Source organism: Rattus norvegicus, chromosome 4 (genome assembly GCF_036323735.1).
Source record: "Rattus norvegicus strain BN/NHsdMcwi chromosome 4, GRCr8, whole genome shotgun sequence".
Taxonomy (NCBI): Eukaryota; Metazoa; Chordata; class Mammalia; order Rodentia; family Muridae; genus Rattus; species Rattus norvegicus.
This window is the reverse complement of record NC_086022.1, coordinates 100,584,842-100,603,178: the sequence shown is the minus strand read 5'-3', so window position 1 is coordinate 100,603,178 and position 18,337 is coordinate 100,584,842. Positions and strand designations below refer to the sequence as shown.

General features: G+C 38.1%; 1 non-coding gene and 1 gene segment (V, D, J or C); both read right to left on the bottom strand.

The window, feature by feature from the left end:
• Positions 1-1,246: 1,246 nt before the first annotated feature.
• On the bottom strand, positions 1,247-1,351 carry LOC120102585 (U6 spliceosomal RNA). The gene has a single exon (XR_005504221.1). It is a non-coding gene; the product is annotated as a U6 spliceosomal RNA (small nuclear RNA).
• A 6,809-nt stretch (positions 1,352-8,160) lies between these two features.
• LOC102548737 (immunoglobulin kappa chain variable 12-41-like) lies at positions 8,161-8,706 on the bottom strand. The segment is given in 2 exon segments: positions 8,161-8,483; positions 8,613-8,706. Coding segments are annotated over 2 exon segments (387 nt in total).
• Positions 8,707-18,337: the final 9,631 nt, after the last annotated feature.

Genomic DNA, 18,337 nt, shown 5'->3' with positions numbered 1-18,337 from the left:
CCCTGTGTATGTGGGATTTCTGTTGTTTTCACTGTTGTTGCAGATCAGTCTTAGTCCATGGTGATATGACAAGATACATTAGATTATTTAAATCTTCTTGTATTGGTTGAGCCTTTGTTGTGTGTCCAATAAATATGGTTAATATTGTAGAAAGTACCCTGACATGCTGAGACAAATGTATATTCTTTTTTATTTTTTCAGTGAAATGTGCTATAGATATTTGTTAAGTTCATTAGGTTCATAACATTTGTCAATTTCACTACCTCTTTGTTTAGTTTCTGTTTCCATGATGAGAGTGAGGTGTTAAAGTCTCCTACTATTACTATAAGGTTCAATGTGTGCTTTGAGATTCAGTAAAATTTCTCTTACAAATGAGGGTGCCCTGCTTTTGAGGCATAGTTGTTCAGAATTTGGAGTTCATCTTTGTGGATTATTTCTTTGATTAGTATATAGTGTTCTTCTCCATCTTTTTTGATATTGTTTTATTGAAAGTCTATTTTTATTAGATAATAGAATTGCTACCCAAGCTTATTTTTTGGGAGCATTTGCCTGGGAAAATTTTGCCTTTGACTTTGGGGCAGTATCTGTCTTTATCACTGAGATATGTTTTCAGTATCCAGCAAAAAGTTGGGTCCTCTTTATGTATCGAGCCTGTTAGTTTATGTCTTTTTGTTTGTGAATTGAGTCCATTGATGTTGTGAAATATTAAGGACCAAAGATTGCCGCTAATTTTGTTGTTAGAAGTGGAAAAATGATTATGTGGATCTTGTCTTTTGGGTTTGTTTTAAGATTAGTTTCTTGTATTTATTGACTGTAGTTTTCCTCTTGTTTTAGAGTTTTCTTTCTATTTTCCTCTGTAGGACTGGATTGGTAGAAAGATATTGTGTAAGTTTGGTTTTGTCATGGAATATCTTATTTTCTCCCTCTATGATAATAGAGAATTTTGATGGGTATAGTAGCCTGTGCTCACAATTTTGTTCTCTTGGTGTCTGTGTGACAACTGCCAAAGATCTTCTTGCTTTTATAGACTCTGTTGAGAAGTCTTGTGTAATTCTCATAGGTCTGCTCTTATATGTTACTTGACCTTTCTCTCTTAGTGCTTTCAATACTTTTTCTTTTTTCTGTGCATTTGGTGTTTTAATTATTTTGTGACAGGGAGAATTTAATTTCTGGTGCCATCTATTTGGTGTTCTTTGGTTTTCTTGTATGTTTATGGGCATCTCTTTTTTAGATTAGGGAAGTTGTCTAAAAATATGGAAGCTTCATGAATCAGTGTGTCATCCTTGAGTAGGGGCCATGATAATTCTCTGTACTGTTACAATTTTACTATATGTGCTACCAAAATGAGCACCAGTGTGATTTTCTTTTGAGAAATCTCATTATTTCACACATTTCTATAGATAATACATTATGGATGCAAGGAAGTTTTAACCAGCAGTTCAAAAATTAGATTATAGATGGAATGTAGTATCATTAGGTTTAAGACAATGGAATGACTGGAAGATGAGACTCCACCATAGTATAAAGGGACTGATTTAGTGTGTCCAGAGACGGACACAGGGAACTAAGCAACAGAAACCAAGACTACTTGGCATCATCAGAGCCCAGTTCTCCTAACAAAGCAAATATTGGGTTTCTAAACTCACCAGAAAATCAAGATTTGGATTAAAAATCACATTTCATAATGATGATGGAGGACTTTAGTAAAGACATAAATAATATCCTTAGAAAATTATGGGACAATCCAAATAAACCATTAGAAGCCCTTAAAGAGCAAACACAAAAATACTATAAAGAATTACAGGAAAAAAACAACCAAAGTGGTGAAGGAATTGAACAAATCCATCCAAAATTTAAAAATGGATATATAAACAATAAAGAAAACACAAAGGAAATCAAACCTGGAGATAGAAAACCTAAGGAAGAGATCAGGAGGCCTAGATGGAAGCATCACCAAGAGAGTAGAAGAGATACAGAAGACAGAATATCAGAAGTAGAAAACAACCACATAACCATCAAAGATAATGTGAAATGCAAAACGGTCCTAGCCCAAACCATCCAGGAAATCCAGGACACAATGAGAAGCTCAAACCTAAGAATAATACATATAGAAGAGAATGAAGACTCCTAATTAAAGTCCCGGTACCCATCTTCAACAAAATTATTTAAGAAAACTTCCCTAACCTAAAGAAAGAGATGCCCATAAACATACAAGAAGCCTACAGAACTCCAAATAGATTGACAAAGAAAAGAAATCCTTCCTGTCTCATAAGAGTCAAAACACCAAATGCACAAAACAAAAAAAGCAGTAAGGGGAAAAGGTCTAGCAACATATAAAAGCAGACCTATAAGAACTAGAGCAGACCTTTCACCAGAGACTATGAATGTTAGAAGATCCTGCACAGATGTCATACAGAGAATAAGAGAACACAAATGCCAGTCCAAGCTATTATACCAGCAAAACTCTCAATTAATATAGATGCAGAAATCAAGATATTCAATCTCAAAATCAAATTTACACAATATCTTTCTACAAATCCAGCCCTACAAAAGATAATAGATGGAAAAGTCCAACTCAAGGAAGGAAACTACACCCAAGCAAAATCAAGAGAATAAGCTCCTTGCAACAAAACCAAAATAAGTGACACACACAAACATAATTCCACCTCTAAAAACGAAAATAACAGGAAGCAACAATCACTATCCTTAATACCTCCTAAAATGGATGGACTCAATTCCCCAATAAAAAGATATAGACTGACAAACCAGATCCATAAAGAGGACCCAGCACTTTCTTGCATACAAGAAACACACCTCAGTACAAAGACAGACACTGTCTTATAGTAAAGGACTGAAAAACAACTTTTCAAGGAAATGGTGCAAAGAAATAACCTGAAGTAGCCATTATAATATCGAATAAAATTGACTTTTAACCAAACTTCATCAACTTCATATTTATCAAAGAAAATATACACCAACATGAACTCTCAATCCTATTAATCTATGAAGCAAATGCAAGGCAACTACATTCATAAAAGATACCTTACTAAAGCTCAAAGCACACATTGCACCTCACAAGATAATAGTAGATTTCATCACCCCACTCCCATCAATGGACAGATCATGGAAACAGAAATTAAACAGAGACATAGGAAAACTGTTAAAGGTTATGAAACAAATGGATTTAACAAAGATTTATAGAACATTTCATTCAAAAACAAAAGGATACACCTTCTTCTTCTTAGCACCTCACACTACTTTCCCCAAAATTTACCATAAAATTGGGCACAAAACAGGCATAAATAGATATAAGAAGACTGAAATAATTTTGTGCACCCTATCAGATCACCAGAGACTAAGCTGGCCCTCAATAACAACAATAACAACAGAAAACCCACATGTACATTGAAGTTCAACAAAACTTTACTCAATAATTACTTGGTCAAGGAAGAAATAAAGAAATTAAAGACTTTTTAGAATATAATGGAAATGAACGAACAACATACCCAAACTTATGTGGAAAAAATAAAGCAGAGCTAAGAAGAAAACTCATAGCTCTGAGTGCCTTCAAAAAGTACCAGGAGATAGCGTACATTAGCATCTTGATAGCACATATGAAAGCACTGAAACAAAAAGAAGGAAATATACACAAGAGGAATAAAAGGCAGGAAATAATCAAACTCAAGGCTGAAATCAACCAAGTAGAAACAAAGCTAACTATACAAAGAATCAACAAAACCAGGAGCTGTTTCTTTAAGAAAATCAACAAGAATGATAAACCATTAAGAAGATTAACCAGAGGGCACAGAATGTGTAACCAAATTAAGAAAATCAGAAGTGAAAAGGGAGATATATCAACAGAATCTGAGACAATTCAAAAAAAAAAATCGGACCTACTACAAAAGCCTATATTCAACAAAACTTAAAACTCAGGAGAAAATGGACAATTCCCTCAACAAATACCAGGTACCAAAGCTAAATCAGGATCAGATGAAACATCTAAACAGCCCTATAACTCCTAAAGAAATACAAGCAGTTACTAAAAATCTCACAAAACAATAACAACAACCCCAACAAAAGAGCCAAGGAACAGATGGGTTTAGTGCTGAATTCGATCAGACCTTCATAGAAGAACACACAACAATACTGTCCAAACTATTCCGCAAAATAGAAACAGACAGAGTACTACCTTATTTCTTCTATGAAGCCAGAATTACACATATACATGAATCACACAAAGATCGAAGAAAGAAAGAGAACTTCAGACCAATATCCCTATGAACATCGATGAAAAAATACTCAATAAAATTCTTGCAAACTGAGTCCAAGATAACATCAAATAATTATCCATCATGATCAAGTCGGCTTTATCCCAGGGATGCAGGAATAGTTCAATATACAGAAATCTTTAACTGTAATCCACTATATGAAGAAAATCCAGGAAAAAAAAAACATGATCATTTAATTAGACACTGAGACAATATTCAACACACCTTCATGACAAAAGTACTGGAAAGATCAGGAATTCAAGGCCCCCAACTGTACCTATAAAAGCATTATACAGCAACCAAGTAGCTAACATCAAATTTAATGGAGAAAAACTTGAAGCAATCCCACTAAAATCAGGGACTAGACAAGGCTGTCCACTCTCTCACTACTTATACAATATAGTACTCAAAGTCCTAACTAGAGCAGTATGAAAATGAAAGGAGGTCAATTTTTATGGTGAGATGTAAATGAGAAGATTTGGCATAAAATTAAATGTAAAATTCTTTGATAAGACTTTAGAAAGTTACACTATAATATAGTGAGAATCTCTAAAACATTAATTAAAAAAAGAAATAAAGGATTCTCTGTTGACTCTCTCAGTTTTTAGGCAGATTTAGCACACATACTCATTGTCTTCCTCCTGAAGCATTTCTGATCCTGGGACCTGTGTAACAATAAATTCAAGTCTAAGCATCTGTAGAAAATAAATACACTTCATATGATTGCTGTGCATGTGAATGTTTTGAACCATGATTCCATAAAACATGTCACAGAAGGTGAGTTTTAAGGACACAATGAGAAATGCAGAAATTATAAACATGTTTTTATAAAAGCTCCATAGCCTACATAAAGTTGTAATTTTCAGAGAATGGTTTTAAGATGTCTCAGCAACTAAGAGGATTTACTGTTCTTGAAGAGGACCTAGGTTCATTATCAGTATCCACATGGTGGCTTGAAAACCCTCTAGTTCCACGGGATCCACATAATTAACCTGAAAATTTACATGTGAATAAGGGTATATGGAATTATTAACAGTTGATATCTTGGAATATTCATGTCATCAGAAATGCCTATTTGCATTAAATAAAAATATAATGAAAAAGAGGCTATGAATTTAAAAGGGAGTAAATAGGAATATTTGTTAAGATTCAGAGGGAAGAAAGGAAGAAATGTCATAATTAAAATGCAATCTCACAAATAAAAATTAGAAAAAGTAGTATCTGCATCTTCTCAATAACACATGCAAATAGCTATGAGAGGACTATATAATTACTTATTTATTTACCAGAATGAGTTCATATCTGTGAGCCTAGGTCGTGAAAGAAAACATAATAAGGAAATTCTACATTGAATCAGGCAGAAATCAAAATAAGTGCAACTCACAGACTGGAGCTGTTCTTTTTAAGATGAGCATACTCTCTACAAATATACCCATATTCTCTCTCTGATCTCAACCATCAGAAGTGCATGGCCTCTTAATAGATCACTAACATGCCTGCAGCTGTTCCTTACCTTTGAGGATTTGCATAGACCCAGAGCACAGCCCACTGATGTGAGGACATCTTTATCGCCAGGTCATACCCTGTGATACAGTCAGCCTCACTCATGTCACACACAGGCATGAATGCTCCTAGTCAGATCCTGGGGTTGCTGCTGCTCTGGCTTACAGGTGAAGAAGACTGAATAAATTGTAATGTTACACATATGGCTGTTGTTAGTGCTCCTTGGTCTCCATAAACGTCTTATATATGAGAGAATAATTTGTGTGTGAATTTGTTTCCATTTCCAATGTCAGGTGCAAGATGTGATATCAAGATGACTCAGTCTTCTGCCTCTCTATCTGCATCTCTGGGAGAAACTGTCACAATTACATGACAGGGAAGTCAGGATATCAGCAGGTATTTATCAGGGTATCAGCAGAAACCAGGGAAATCTCCAAAGCTCCTGATCTATGGTGCAGATATTTTGGAACATGATGTCCCATCAATGTTCAGTGGCAGTGGATCTGGCACACAGTTTTCTCTCAAAATCAGCAGCCTACATCCTGAAGATGCTGCAATATATTACTGCCAACAGGGATACAGTGATCCTCCCACAGTGATTCAAGCCATGGCATAAACCACCCAGGGAAGAAGAAGAGAGAGCACAAGCTTCCACAATTCTCCTTCTGTGGTCTCCAGATGCTGCAACTGTTTCCTGTTGCTAAGACATAAGGTTAATGTAATGTTTTTGTACAGAGTTCAGGTGAACTTTTATATGTCCAAATTTTATGTCACACCCTAAGCAGGAATCAGCTTCACATAAGTTACACACAGACATGAGTGCTCCCACTCAGATAATGGAGTTGCTGCTGCTCTGGCAGACAGCCACACTGAGAACAGATTATTCTTCGAATCTCAAGTCCATTTTTTACTGAAAGTAAGGCTTCCTGATCACATGATTCTCAGCCGTGGTGTCAACTCTCATATGCATGGAAAGGATGAGATTTTCCTCCATTACCTATTTGTTCATTTCTGTCCTTATTAGGAAGGCAAATAACTCATCTGCATTTCCAATGCTGTGACAGCAATGTATGTATGTATAGACAAGGTAATTCATAAAAGACAGTATTTAATCTTTGAATGTTTGTTTTAAGAAAATTAACCCATTTTCTACATGGTAGTAAATGGGGCCGCAGGCAGGGAGACATGGTTTTGGAGCACAAGGATGTGGCTTTACACCTAAATCTTCACTATATCAGCATAATGGCAGAGGCATTACTAAGAATAGAAGTTTATATACCTGATTTTATTGGTATCAGCATCAGTTGGAATGCATATAGAAAAAGAAAAGAAAAGCCACCTAAATGAAGTAAGTGTTTTAAAATAAGGAATTAGAACATGACTAACATAAACAGCCACCAAACTAAATAAGATGGATGAAGCAAAGAAGTGCAGGCTGCCCGGAACTGGATGTAGATCTCTCCTGAGAGACACAGCCAGAATATGGCAAATACATAGGGGAATGCCAGTAGCAAAGCACTGAATTGAGAACGGGACTCCCTTTGAAAGAATCAGAGAAAGGACTGAAAGAGCTTGAAGGGACTTGAGACTCCATATAAACAAAAATGCCAACCAACCAGAGCTTCCAGGGACTAAGCCACTACCCAAAGACCATACATGGACTGTTCCTGGATTCCAAATGCATAGGTAGCAATGAATAGCCTAGTAAGGGCACCAGTGGAAGGGGAAGACCTTGGTCCTGCTAAGGCTTACCCCCAGTGAACTGACTCTTGGTTGGAGGGCAGTAATGGGGGGAGGATGTCGAGGGGGAACACCCATATAAAAGAGGAAGGGGAAGGGATAGGGGGATGTTGGCCTGGAAACCAGGAAAGGGAATAAAAATTGAAATGTAAATAAGATATACCCAAGTTAATAAAGATGAAAATAAAAAAGCATAAACAAAGGTCCCATGGTTACTGTATTCCGGGTCTTAATGAGACTCATAAAGATACAAAGAACATATTCCTCAGCTGTATTCATATTGAGCCTTCTTCCCTCCTAGCACAATGTCAAAAACCTGCCAAATTCTTAGATGGTGGTACCAAGGACTCTCTCTCTCACTCCCTCTCTCCCTCTCTGCCCCCCATCTGTGTGTGTGTATTTGTGTGTGTGAGTGTGTGTGTGTGTGTGGGAAGTTTTTTTTTTCCCCTTGGGAACTATGAGAAGCATTCCCTGTTTTAATGCTCATTTTTGGAAAAAAAAATTAGGATATGAAAATTACTCTGATCCTCATGCAAAAGGATCACGTTGACCTTTGAATTTAGCCTAAGGGAAAAAGTCTCAGCAGCCAGAGACACCAGAAGAAGCATTTGCAATAGAGTGGGCTCTCACTTCTGCTTCCCTGGGTGGTTTATGTCATGGCCTGAATCACTGTGGGAGGAGTACTAGAAATCTGTAGACAGTAATAGATTCCAGTATCTTCAACCTGTAGTCTGTTGATCTTAAGAGAATACTGTGTGCCAGATCTACTGCCGCTGAACCTAGATGGGACCCCATCTTCCAAGCTGGTTGCACTATGGATCAGGAGCTGAGGAGATTTCCCCAGTTTCTGCTGATACCATGATAAGTAATTACCAATGCCCTGGCTTGGCTGGCATGTGATGGTGACAATTTCTTCCAGAGATGCAGACAGGGAGGCAGGAGACTGTGTCATCTGGATGTCACATTTACCACCTGAGATTGAAAATTGAAAAAGAATTGCCATATAATTCATCTTGGTATAAGACAGATTTATGGAGACCATCAATGGAGCACTTACCGCACTGATCAGTATAAATTTTCAGTTTATTCAGTCTTCCTTACCTGTAAGCCAGAGTAGCAGCAACCCAAGGAGTTGAGTGGGCACGTTCATGTTTCTGTGTAACATGTGTGAAGCTGACTCCAGCACAGGATGAGACCTGACTATAAAGAAGTCGACTGAGCAGTGGGCTGGCCTCCGAGCACATGCAAATCAGGAAACTGTAGGAATGGCCATGGCACTGGTCAGGTCAGTGCCTCAAGAGGCCTGTGGTCCTCTTATGTTTTAGATCAGAGAGCCAGTACAAGTTTATTTGAGTTTATTTGTAGAGAATGTGCTCCATTTTGGATAGCAGCAGCAGCAGCAGCAGCAGCAGCAGCAACAACAGCAGGAGCAGCAGCAACAACAATAACAACGAATCACCAGGCTATTAGATGCATATTGTTTTGATTTTTCTCATATTCATTATAAGATTTTCTGTTGTATTTCTCTTATAGCTGAGCCTGGAATCTACCGTAAATTTTAAACAGTATATAAATGGTTATAGGGCAAATTCATATTTACCTGTGAAGGTTATTGAGGTGGTGTAGCTTCATCTTTTTTTTTCTACTTATATGTGAGTTTGAATTTTAATAATAAATTTTGTCTCTTTTATTTCTTCCCTCTTAAATCTCCCAAATATACATTCTTCCTCTACTTTTAATTCATCACCTCTTTTTCCATTAATTATTACTGCATAATTAAATATACTTACACACACTCTCACACACACACACTCTCACACACAGACACACATACACACATATTCTTATCTATAAACTATTGAGTTAGTATAATGTTACAGACACACACACACACACCCATACACAAACACACACACACACAGACACACACATGCACACACACACACACACACACACACACACACACACACACATATATATGTATATGTATATACAGGGTTGATCATTATTGGACATTCAATCAATTGGTTGTGCTCTGCCCTGGAGAGGAAGACCTCTCCTGCTCCTAGCTTTAGCCAGTTGTGTATATTTCATTGTGTAGAACTGAGAGCATATGGGGTTTATCCCATCCAGTTTGGCCAGTTCAGAAGTGTCCTCCTTTTTTCAGGTCACTGTTGGGCAGTTATTTAGGTGAGATTTTTCAGGTATATCTTCTGATATTCATAGGAGATACAATCTCAGAGAAAACTCCCCAATCTTTTGATTCTTACAGTATTTCAACTCTACTCTTCCAAATCGTTTCCAAGCCTTGTGTATGGAAAAGGTTGCAGATGTATCCACATGATTGATCTACACAACTCCCCATGGAACTCAGCAAGGATCATTTTGATAACAATGATTCCCAGAAGAATAATAGAAAAATACTGGAAGACATGGTTTGTGCAGAAGGGCAGGAGCTTTCATAATATTAATTTTTTCAGGAAAACAGTCTTATTTTACACTATTTTTGACAGAGAAGCTATCCAAGAACTACTGACATCAAGAGCAGAGAAATTCATGGGTATCTCTCCTTCAATCTATGTGTATGAGCTCTTTACCTAGATTAGGCTGGGATTATATCTAAACCCAATATTTCTGTGAGGCTTCACATTATTGTACCTGAGTTATTGCATATTAATGCAATGTATTGACTTTTAAGAATATTAGTTTTCTATCAGTAATATCATCCCTGTCTTTGAATATACAATTGTTCTACTTGCATATGCTATGGGCATCACGCCTTCTCCAGAAACTAAGAAGAGATGAATCTTAATTTAATTTCTGAACAAAGGAACTGAATCTCTTTGGTGAGAGAAGCATGTACAGAAGTGAAGATAGAAGGTAAACACAGGGAGATACCATAATGGGTACCAAGTAGATCCTAATTGGGAGTAAAGCTATGGTGGATTGAGTGTGAGTCTCCATGATCCAATGAATGGAAAGAGTTTGCATGTATGTGTAATCATTCTGTAGGATGTAAAATTTTCCAGGTTGATGATACCCATGAGGGGCCTGAAAATGATATTGGTGACAAAGTTAGTGTCAAGAAGATGTGTTGGAATATATTTTATAAATAATTAACCTGAAAATTGATGAAAAGTGTGACTAACGTATGTTTTATAGTGCTTGTTAAACAGGGTACATACAAGAGTCTTCCATAGAGACAAATTATGACCCATACCCTGTTTCTACCCATTATCATGCATCTATTCACACATGTATGTTTTCATTAAGCAATTATATCACACTCTCAAATATAGGGAATCCATCAAAAGGGTAACTTATTTCAATGTTGGTAGTAAATAATTTGAAAAAGTAGAGGGAAAAGTATCATTTCACTAGATTAATACCATTAGCAATAATCAAGACAGAAAACCCCACCAAAAATGAAAAAAAAAGGATTTCTCAATAGCCTTGCCTCTTCTCACATCCTTTAATGATCTGTTGAGGTCAGAGTGGAAGTCAAACTTCAAGTCTGTGGTTCAGGGTAACCTTTTTCTTAGATATTTGCTGATGTGGTTTCCTTCCATGGCCTTTATATTTTTAACGTTGAAATTAGTAGATGTCAACAAGCATCTTCTCTCCAGTTTATGATAAACAATCCTGCTGCTTCAGCAACACTGTAGTGGATTATGGTAGATGAATGGAAAATAAAAGAGGTGTTACACTTACCCTTCTGCCAAGGAAGGTAATTATTCAGGGCCATTGGACTAGGACAGGTGTTTTTACATCTACAACACAAAGAATTGCTAGGATCTCTAGTCTCCCATTACAAAATGTAGGGATGAAATGTGCCCAGACCATTCTCAACAAAAGTAGGTAAAGACAAGGAGAAAATGCTGGATGACAAGTGAACAGGAAAGTAACTAGAAACTTCTCTTGTTCTTAGTTTTACAGTGATTGATACTAGATACCAGCCCAGACTCTGGTGATCTTTCTTGGATAGACCTGTATTATATCCTCCCCATGCTGGAGAGATTGCAAAAATGAAGACAAAGTTGAGTCTTTCTTCTTGCTGGGCCCAAGAAAAAGCAGAACCATAGTTAATAGTAATTTTAATGTGCTCAGGAAAAATAATGAACTGAATCTGAGCCTGTTTCTTCCTGTGAATATACAGCAAAACTATTAGGAAGAATAATGTGTAGGCAAAACTATGAGGAAGAATAAATACATGCAGAACACACACATACACACACACATATCTATATAGATGCAGTCTAATTCTTGATACTAAGGAAGAAGAAAATAATGTACTGGGATTTATCTTAATTGATGGATTTTTTGCCTAGTATTAAAAAATTGTTAAGGGCATTGCATGAACAAGGCCTCGTGATGACTCCTATAGTCCCAGCTTTTGAAAGTAGAAAGCAGTAATTCTAGAACTTCAATGTCATCCTCTACTACAAATTTAAGGTCATACAGTTCTATATGAGTCCTGGATTTGATAAAAAAAGACTAATTTTTGAAGTCAGTTGAGAAACAAAAATGATAATATATTAAACGTAGATTCAAAAGTTAATCTATTATAGGATTTATTGCTTATTCCTTATGGAAACTTTCAATCTGCAATTTGAGTTAGTTCAAATTAAACCATGTAGACTCGAAAAAGTACTAGCCAAGTATAAAACTAATATACCTAACTCTTGAGACCCTGTGAGAGAGAGACCCAACCGCCTGGTCAGGTGGGCACACCTGAGGCTGCAGAACGGAAGAGACCACCAACACTGCTCACCCCTGCCCACATCCCTGGCCCAAGAGGAAACTCTATAAGGCCTCTGGGCTCCCGTGGGGGAGGGCCCAGGAGCGGCAGGACCCCTGCCTGAGACACCAGCAGAATCTGAAGGAAACAGACCGGATAAACAGTTCTCTGCACCCAAATCCCGTGGGAGGGAGAGCTGAACCTTCAGAGAGGCAGACAAGCCTGGGAAACCAGAAGAGACTGCTCTCTGCACACACATCTCAGACGCCAGAGGAAAAAGCCAAAGACCATCTGGAACCCTGGTGCACTGAAGCTCCCGGAAAGGGCGGCACAGGTCTTCCTGGTTGCTGCCGCTGCAGAGAGCCCGTGGGCAGCACCCCACGAGCGAACTTGAGCCCCGGGACCACAGGTAAGACCAACTTTTCTGCTGCAAGAAAGCTGCCTGGTGAACTCAAGACACAGGCCCACAGGAACAGCTGAAGACCTGTAGAGAGGAAAAACTACACGCCGGAAAGCAGAACACTCTGTCCCCATAACTGACTGAAAGAGAGGAAAACAGCTCTACAGCACTCCTGACACACAGGCTTATAGGACAGTCTAGCCACTGTCAGAAATAGCAGAACAAAGTAACACTAGAGATAATCTGATGGCGAGAGGCAAGCGCAGGAACCCAAGCAACAGAAACCAAGACTACATGGCACCATTGGAGCCCAATTCTCCCATCAAAACAAACATGGAATATCCAAACACACCAGAAAAGCAAGATCTAGTTTCAAAATCATTTTTGATCATGATGCTGGAGGACTTCAAGAAAGACGTGAAGAACTCACTTAGAGAACAAGTAGAAGCCTACAGAGAGGAATCGCAAAAATGCCTGAAAGAATTCCAGGAAAACATAAATAAACAAGTAGAAGCCCATAGAGAGGAGACACAAAAATCCCTGAAAGAATTCCAGGAAAACACAATCAAACAGTTGAAGGAATTAAAAATGGAAATAGAAGCAATCAAGAAAGAACACATGGAAACAACCCTGGATATAGAAAACCAAAAGAAGAGACAAGGAGCTGTAGATACAAGCTTCACCAACAGAATACAAGAGATGGAAGAGAGAATCTCAGGAGCAGAAGATTCCATAGAAATCATTGACTCAACTGTCAAAGATAATGTAAAGCGGAAAAAGCTACTGGTCCAAAACATACAGGAAATCCAGGACTCAATGAGAAGATCAAACCTAAGGATAATAGGTATAGAAGAGAGTGAAGACTCCCAGCTCAAAGGACCAGTAAATATCTTCAACAAAATCATAGAAGAAAACTTCCCTAACCTAAAAAAAGAGATACCCATAGACATACAAGAAGCCTACAGAACTCCAAATAGATTGGACCAGAAAAGAAACACCTCCCGTCACATAATTATCAAAACACCAAACGCACAAAATAAAGAAAGAATATTAAAAGCAGTAAGGGAAAAAGGTCAAGTAACATATAAAGGGAGACCTATCAGAATCACACCAGACTTCTCGCCAGAAACTATGAAGGCCAGAAGATCCTGGACTGATGTCATACAGACCCTAAGAGAACACAAATGCCAGCCCAGGTTACTGTATCCTGCAAAACTCTCAATTAACATAGATGGAGAAACCAAGATATTCCATGACAAAACCAAATTTACACAATATCTTTCTACAAATCCAGCACTACAAAGGATAATAAATGGTAAAGCCCAACGTAAGGAGGCAAGCTATACCCTAGAAGAAGCAAGAAACTAATCGTCTTGGCAACAAAACAAAGAGAATGAAAGCACACAAACATAACCTCACATCCAAATATGAATATAACGGGAAGCAATAATCACTATTCCTTAATATCTCTCAATATCAATGGCCTCAACTCCCCAATAAAAAGACATAGATTAACAAACTGGATACGCAACGAGGACCCTGCACTCTGCTGCCTACAGGAAACACACCTCAGAGACAAAGACAGACACTACCTCAGAGTGAAAGGCTGGAAAACAACTTTCCAAGCAAATGGTCAGAAGAAGCAAGCTGGAGTAGCCATTCTAATATCAAATAAAATCAATTTCCAACTAAAAGTCATCAAAAAAGATAAGGAAGGACACTTCATATTCATCAAAGGAAAAATCCACCAAGATGAACTCTCAATCCTAAATATCTATGCCCCAAATACAAGGGCACCTACATACGTAAAAGAAACCTTATTAAGCTCAAAACACACATTGCACCTCACACAATAATAGTGGGAGATTTCAACACCCCACTCTCATCAATGGACAGATCATGGAAACAGAAATTAAACAGTGATGTCGACAGACTAAGAGAAGTCATGAGCCAAATGGACTTAACGGATATTTATAGAACATTCTATCCTAAAGCAAAAGAATATACCTTCTTCTCAGTTCCTCATGGTACTTTATCCAAAATTGACCATATAATTGGTCAAAAAACGGGCCTCAACAGGTACAGAAAGATAGAAATAATCCCATGCGTGCTATCGGACCACCACGGCCTAAAACTGGTCCTCAATAACAATAAGGGAAGAATGCCCACATATACGTGGAAATTGAACAATGCTCTACTCAATGATAACCTGGTCAAGGAAGAAATAAAGAAAGAAATTAAAAACTTTTTAGAATTTAATGAAAATGAAGATACAACATACCCAAACTTATGGGACACAATGAAAGCTGTGCTAAGAGGAAAACTCATAGCGCTGAGTGCCTGCAGAAAGAAACAGGAAAGAGCATATGTCAGCAGCTTGACAGCACACCTAAAAGCTCTAGAACAAAAAGAAGCAAATACACCCAGGAGGAGTAGAAGGCAGGAAATAATCAAACTCAGAGCTGAAATCAACCAAGTAGAAACAAAAAGGACCATAGAAAGAATCAACAGAACCAAAAGTTGGTTCTTTGAGAAAATCAACAAGATAGATAAACCCTTAGCCAGACTAACTAGAGGACACAGAGAGTGCGTCCAAATTAACAAAATCAGAAATGAAAAGGGAGACATAACTACAGATTCAGAGGACATTCAAAAAATCATCAGATCTTACTATAAAAACCTATATTCAACAAAACTTGAAAATCTTCAGGAAATGGACAATTTCCTAGACAGATACCAGGTATCGAAGTTAAATCAGGAACAGATAAACCAGTTAAACAACCCCATAACTCCTAAGGAAATAGAAGCAGTCATTAAAGGTCTCCCAACCAAAAAGAGCCCAGGTCCAGACGGGTGTAGTGCAGAATTCTATCAAACCTTCATAGAAGACCTCATACCAATATTATCCAAACTATTCCACAAAATTGAAACAGATGGAGCACTACCGAATTCCTTCTACGAAGCCACAATTACTCTTATACCTAAACCACACAAAGATACAACAAAGAAAGAGAACTTCAGACCAATTTCCCTTATGAATATCGACGCAAAAATACTCAATAAAATTCTGGCAAACCAAATTCAAGAGCACATCAAAACAATCATCCACCATGATCAAGTAGGCTTCATCCCAGGCATGCAGGGATGGTTTAATATACGGAAAACCATCAACGTGACCCATCATATAAACAAACTGAAATAACAGAACCACATGATCATTTCATTAGATGATGAGAAAGCATTTGACAAAATTCAACACCCCTTCATGATAAAAGTCCTGGAAAGTATAGGAATTCAAGGCCCATACCTAAACATAGTAAAAGCCATATACAGCAAACCAGTTGCTAACATTAAACTAAATGGAGAGAAACTTGAAGCAATCCCACTAAAATCAGGGACTAGACAAGGCTGCCCACTCTCTCCCTACTTATTCAATATAGTTCTTGAAGTTCTAGCCAGAGCAATCAGACAACAAAAGGAGATCAAGGGGATACAGATCGGAGAAGAAGAAGTCAAAATATCACTATTTGCAGATGACATGATAGTATATTTAAGTGATCCCAAAAGTTCCACCAGAGAACTACTAAAGCTGATAAACAACTTCAGCAAAGTTGCTGGGTATAAAATTAACTCAAATAAATCAGTTGCCTTCCTCCATACAAAAGAGAAAGAAGCCGAGAAAGAAATTAGGGAAACGACACCCTTCATAATAGACCCAAATAATATAAAGTACCTCGGTGTGACTTTAACCAAGCAAGTAAAAGATCTGTACAATAAGAACTTCAAGACACTGAGGAAAGAAATTGAAGAAGACCTCAGAGGATGGAAAGATCTCCCATGCTCATGGATTGGCAGGATTAATATAGTAAAAATGGCCATTTTACCAAAAGCAATCTACAGATTCAATGCAATCCCCATCAAAATACCAATCCAGTTCTTCAAAGAGTTAGACAGAACAATTTGCAAATTCATCTGGAATAACAAAAAACCCAGGATAGCTAAAGCTATCCTCAACAATAAAAGGACTTCAGGGGGAATCACTATCCCTGAACTCAAGCAGTATTACAGAGCAATAGTGATTAAAAACTGCATGGTATTGGTACAGAGACAGACAGATAGACCAATGGAATAGAATTGAAGACCCAGAAATGAACCCACACACCTATGGTCACTTGATTTTTGACAAAGGAGCCAAAACCATCCAATGGAAAAAAGATAGCATTTTCAGCAAATGGTGCTGGTTCAACTGGAGGGCAACATGTAGAAGAGTGCAGATCGATCCATGCTTATCACCCTGTACAAAGCTTAAGTCCAAGTGGATCAAGGACCTCCACTTCAAACCAGACACACTCAAACTAATAGAAGAAAAACTAGGGAAGCATCTGGAACACATGGGCACTGGAAAAAATTTCCTGAACAAAACACCAATGGCTTATGCTCTAAGATCAAGAATCGACAAATGGGATCTCATAAAACTGCAAAGCTTCTGTAAGGCAAAGGACACTGTGGTTAGGACAAAACGGCAACCAACAGATTGGGAAAAGATCTTTACCAATCCTACAACAGATAGAGGCCTTATATCCAAAATATACAAAGAACTCAAGAAGTTAGACCGCAGGGAAACAAATAACCCTATTAAAAAATGGGGTTCAGAGCTAAACAAAGAATTCACAGCTGAGAAATGCCGAATGGCTGAGAAACACCTAAAGAAATGTTCAACTACTTTAGTCATAAGGGAAATGCAAATCAAAACAACCCTGAGATTTCACCTCACACCAGTGAGAATGGCTAAGATCAAAGACTCAGGTGACAGCAGATGCTGGCTAGGATGTGGAGAAAGAGGAACACTCCTCCATTGTTGTTGGGATTGCAGACTGGTAAAACCATTCTGGAAATCAGTCTGGAGGTTCCTCAGAAAATTGGACATTGAACTGCCTGAGGATCCAGCTATACCTCTCTTGGGCATATACCCAAAAGATGCCTCAACATATAAAAGAGACACGTGCTCCACTATGTTCATCGCAGCCTTATTTATAATAGCCAGAAAATGGAAAGAACCCAGATGCCCTTCAACAGAGGAATGGATACAGAAAATGTGGTACATCTACACAATGGAATATTACTCAGCTATCAAAAACAACGAGCTTATGAAATTCGTAGGCAAATGGTTGGAACTGGAAAGTATCATCCTGAGTGAGCTAACCCAATCACAGAAAGACATACATGGTATGCACTCATTGATAAGTGGCTTTTAGCCCAAATGCTTGAATTACCCTAGATCCCTAGAACAAACGAAACTCAAGACGGATGATCAAAATGTGAATGCTTCACTCCTTCTTTAAATGAGAAAAAAGAATACCCTTGGCAGGGAAGGGAGAGGCAAAGATTAAAACAGAGACTGAAGGAACACCCATTCAGAGCCTGCCCCACATGTGGCCCATACATACACAGCCACCCAATTAGACAAGATGGATGAAGCAAAGAAGTGCAGACCGACAGGAGCCGGATGTATATCGCTCCTGAGAGACACAGCCAGAATACAGCAAATACAGAGGCGAATGCCAGCAGCAAACCACTGAACTGAGAATAAGTCCCCCGTTGAAGGAATCAGAGAAAGAACTGGAAGAGCTTGAAGGGGCTCGAGACCCCAAAAGTACAACAATATCAAGCAACCAGAGCTTCCAGGGA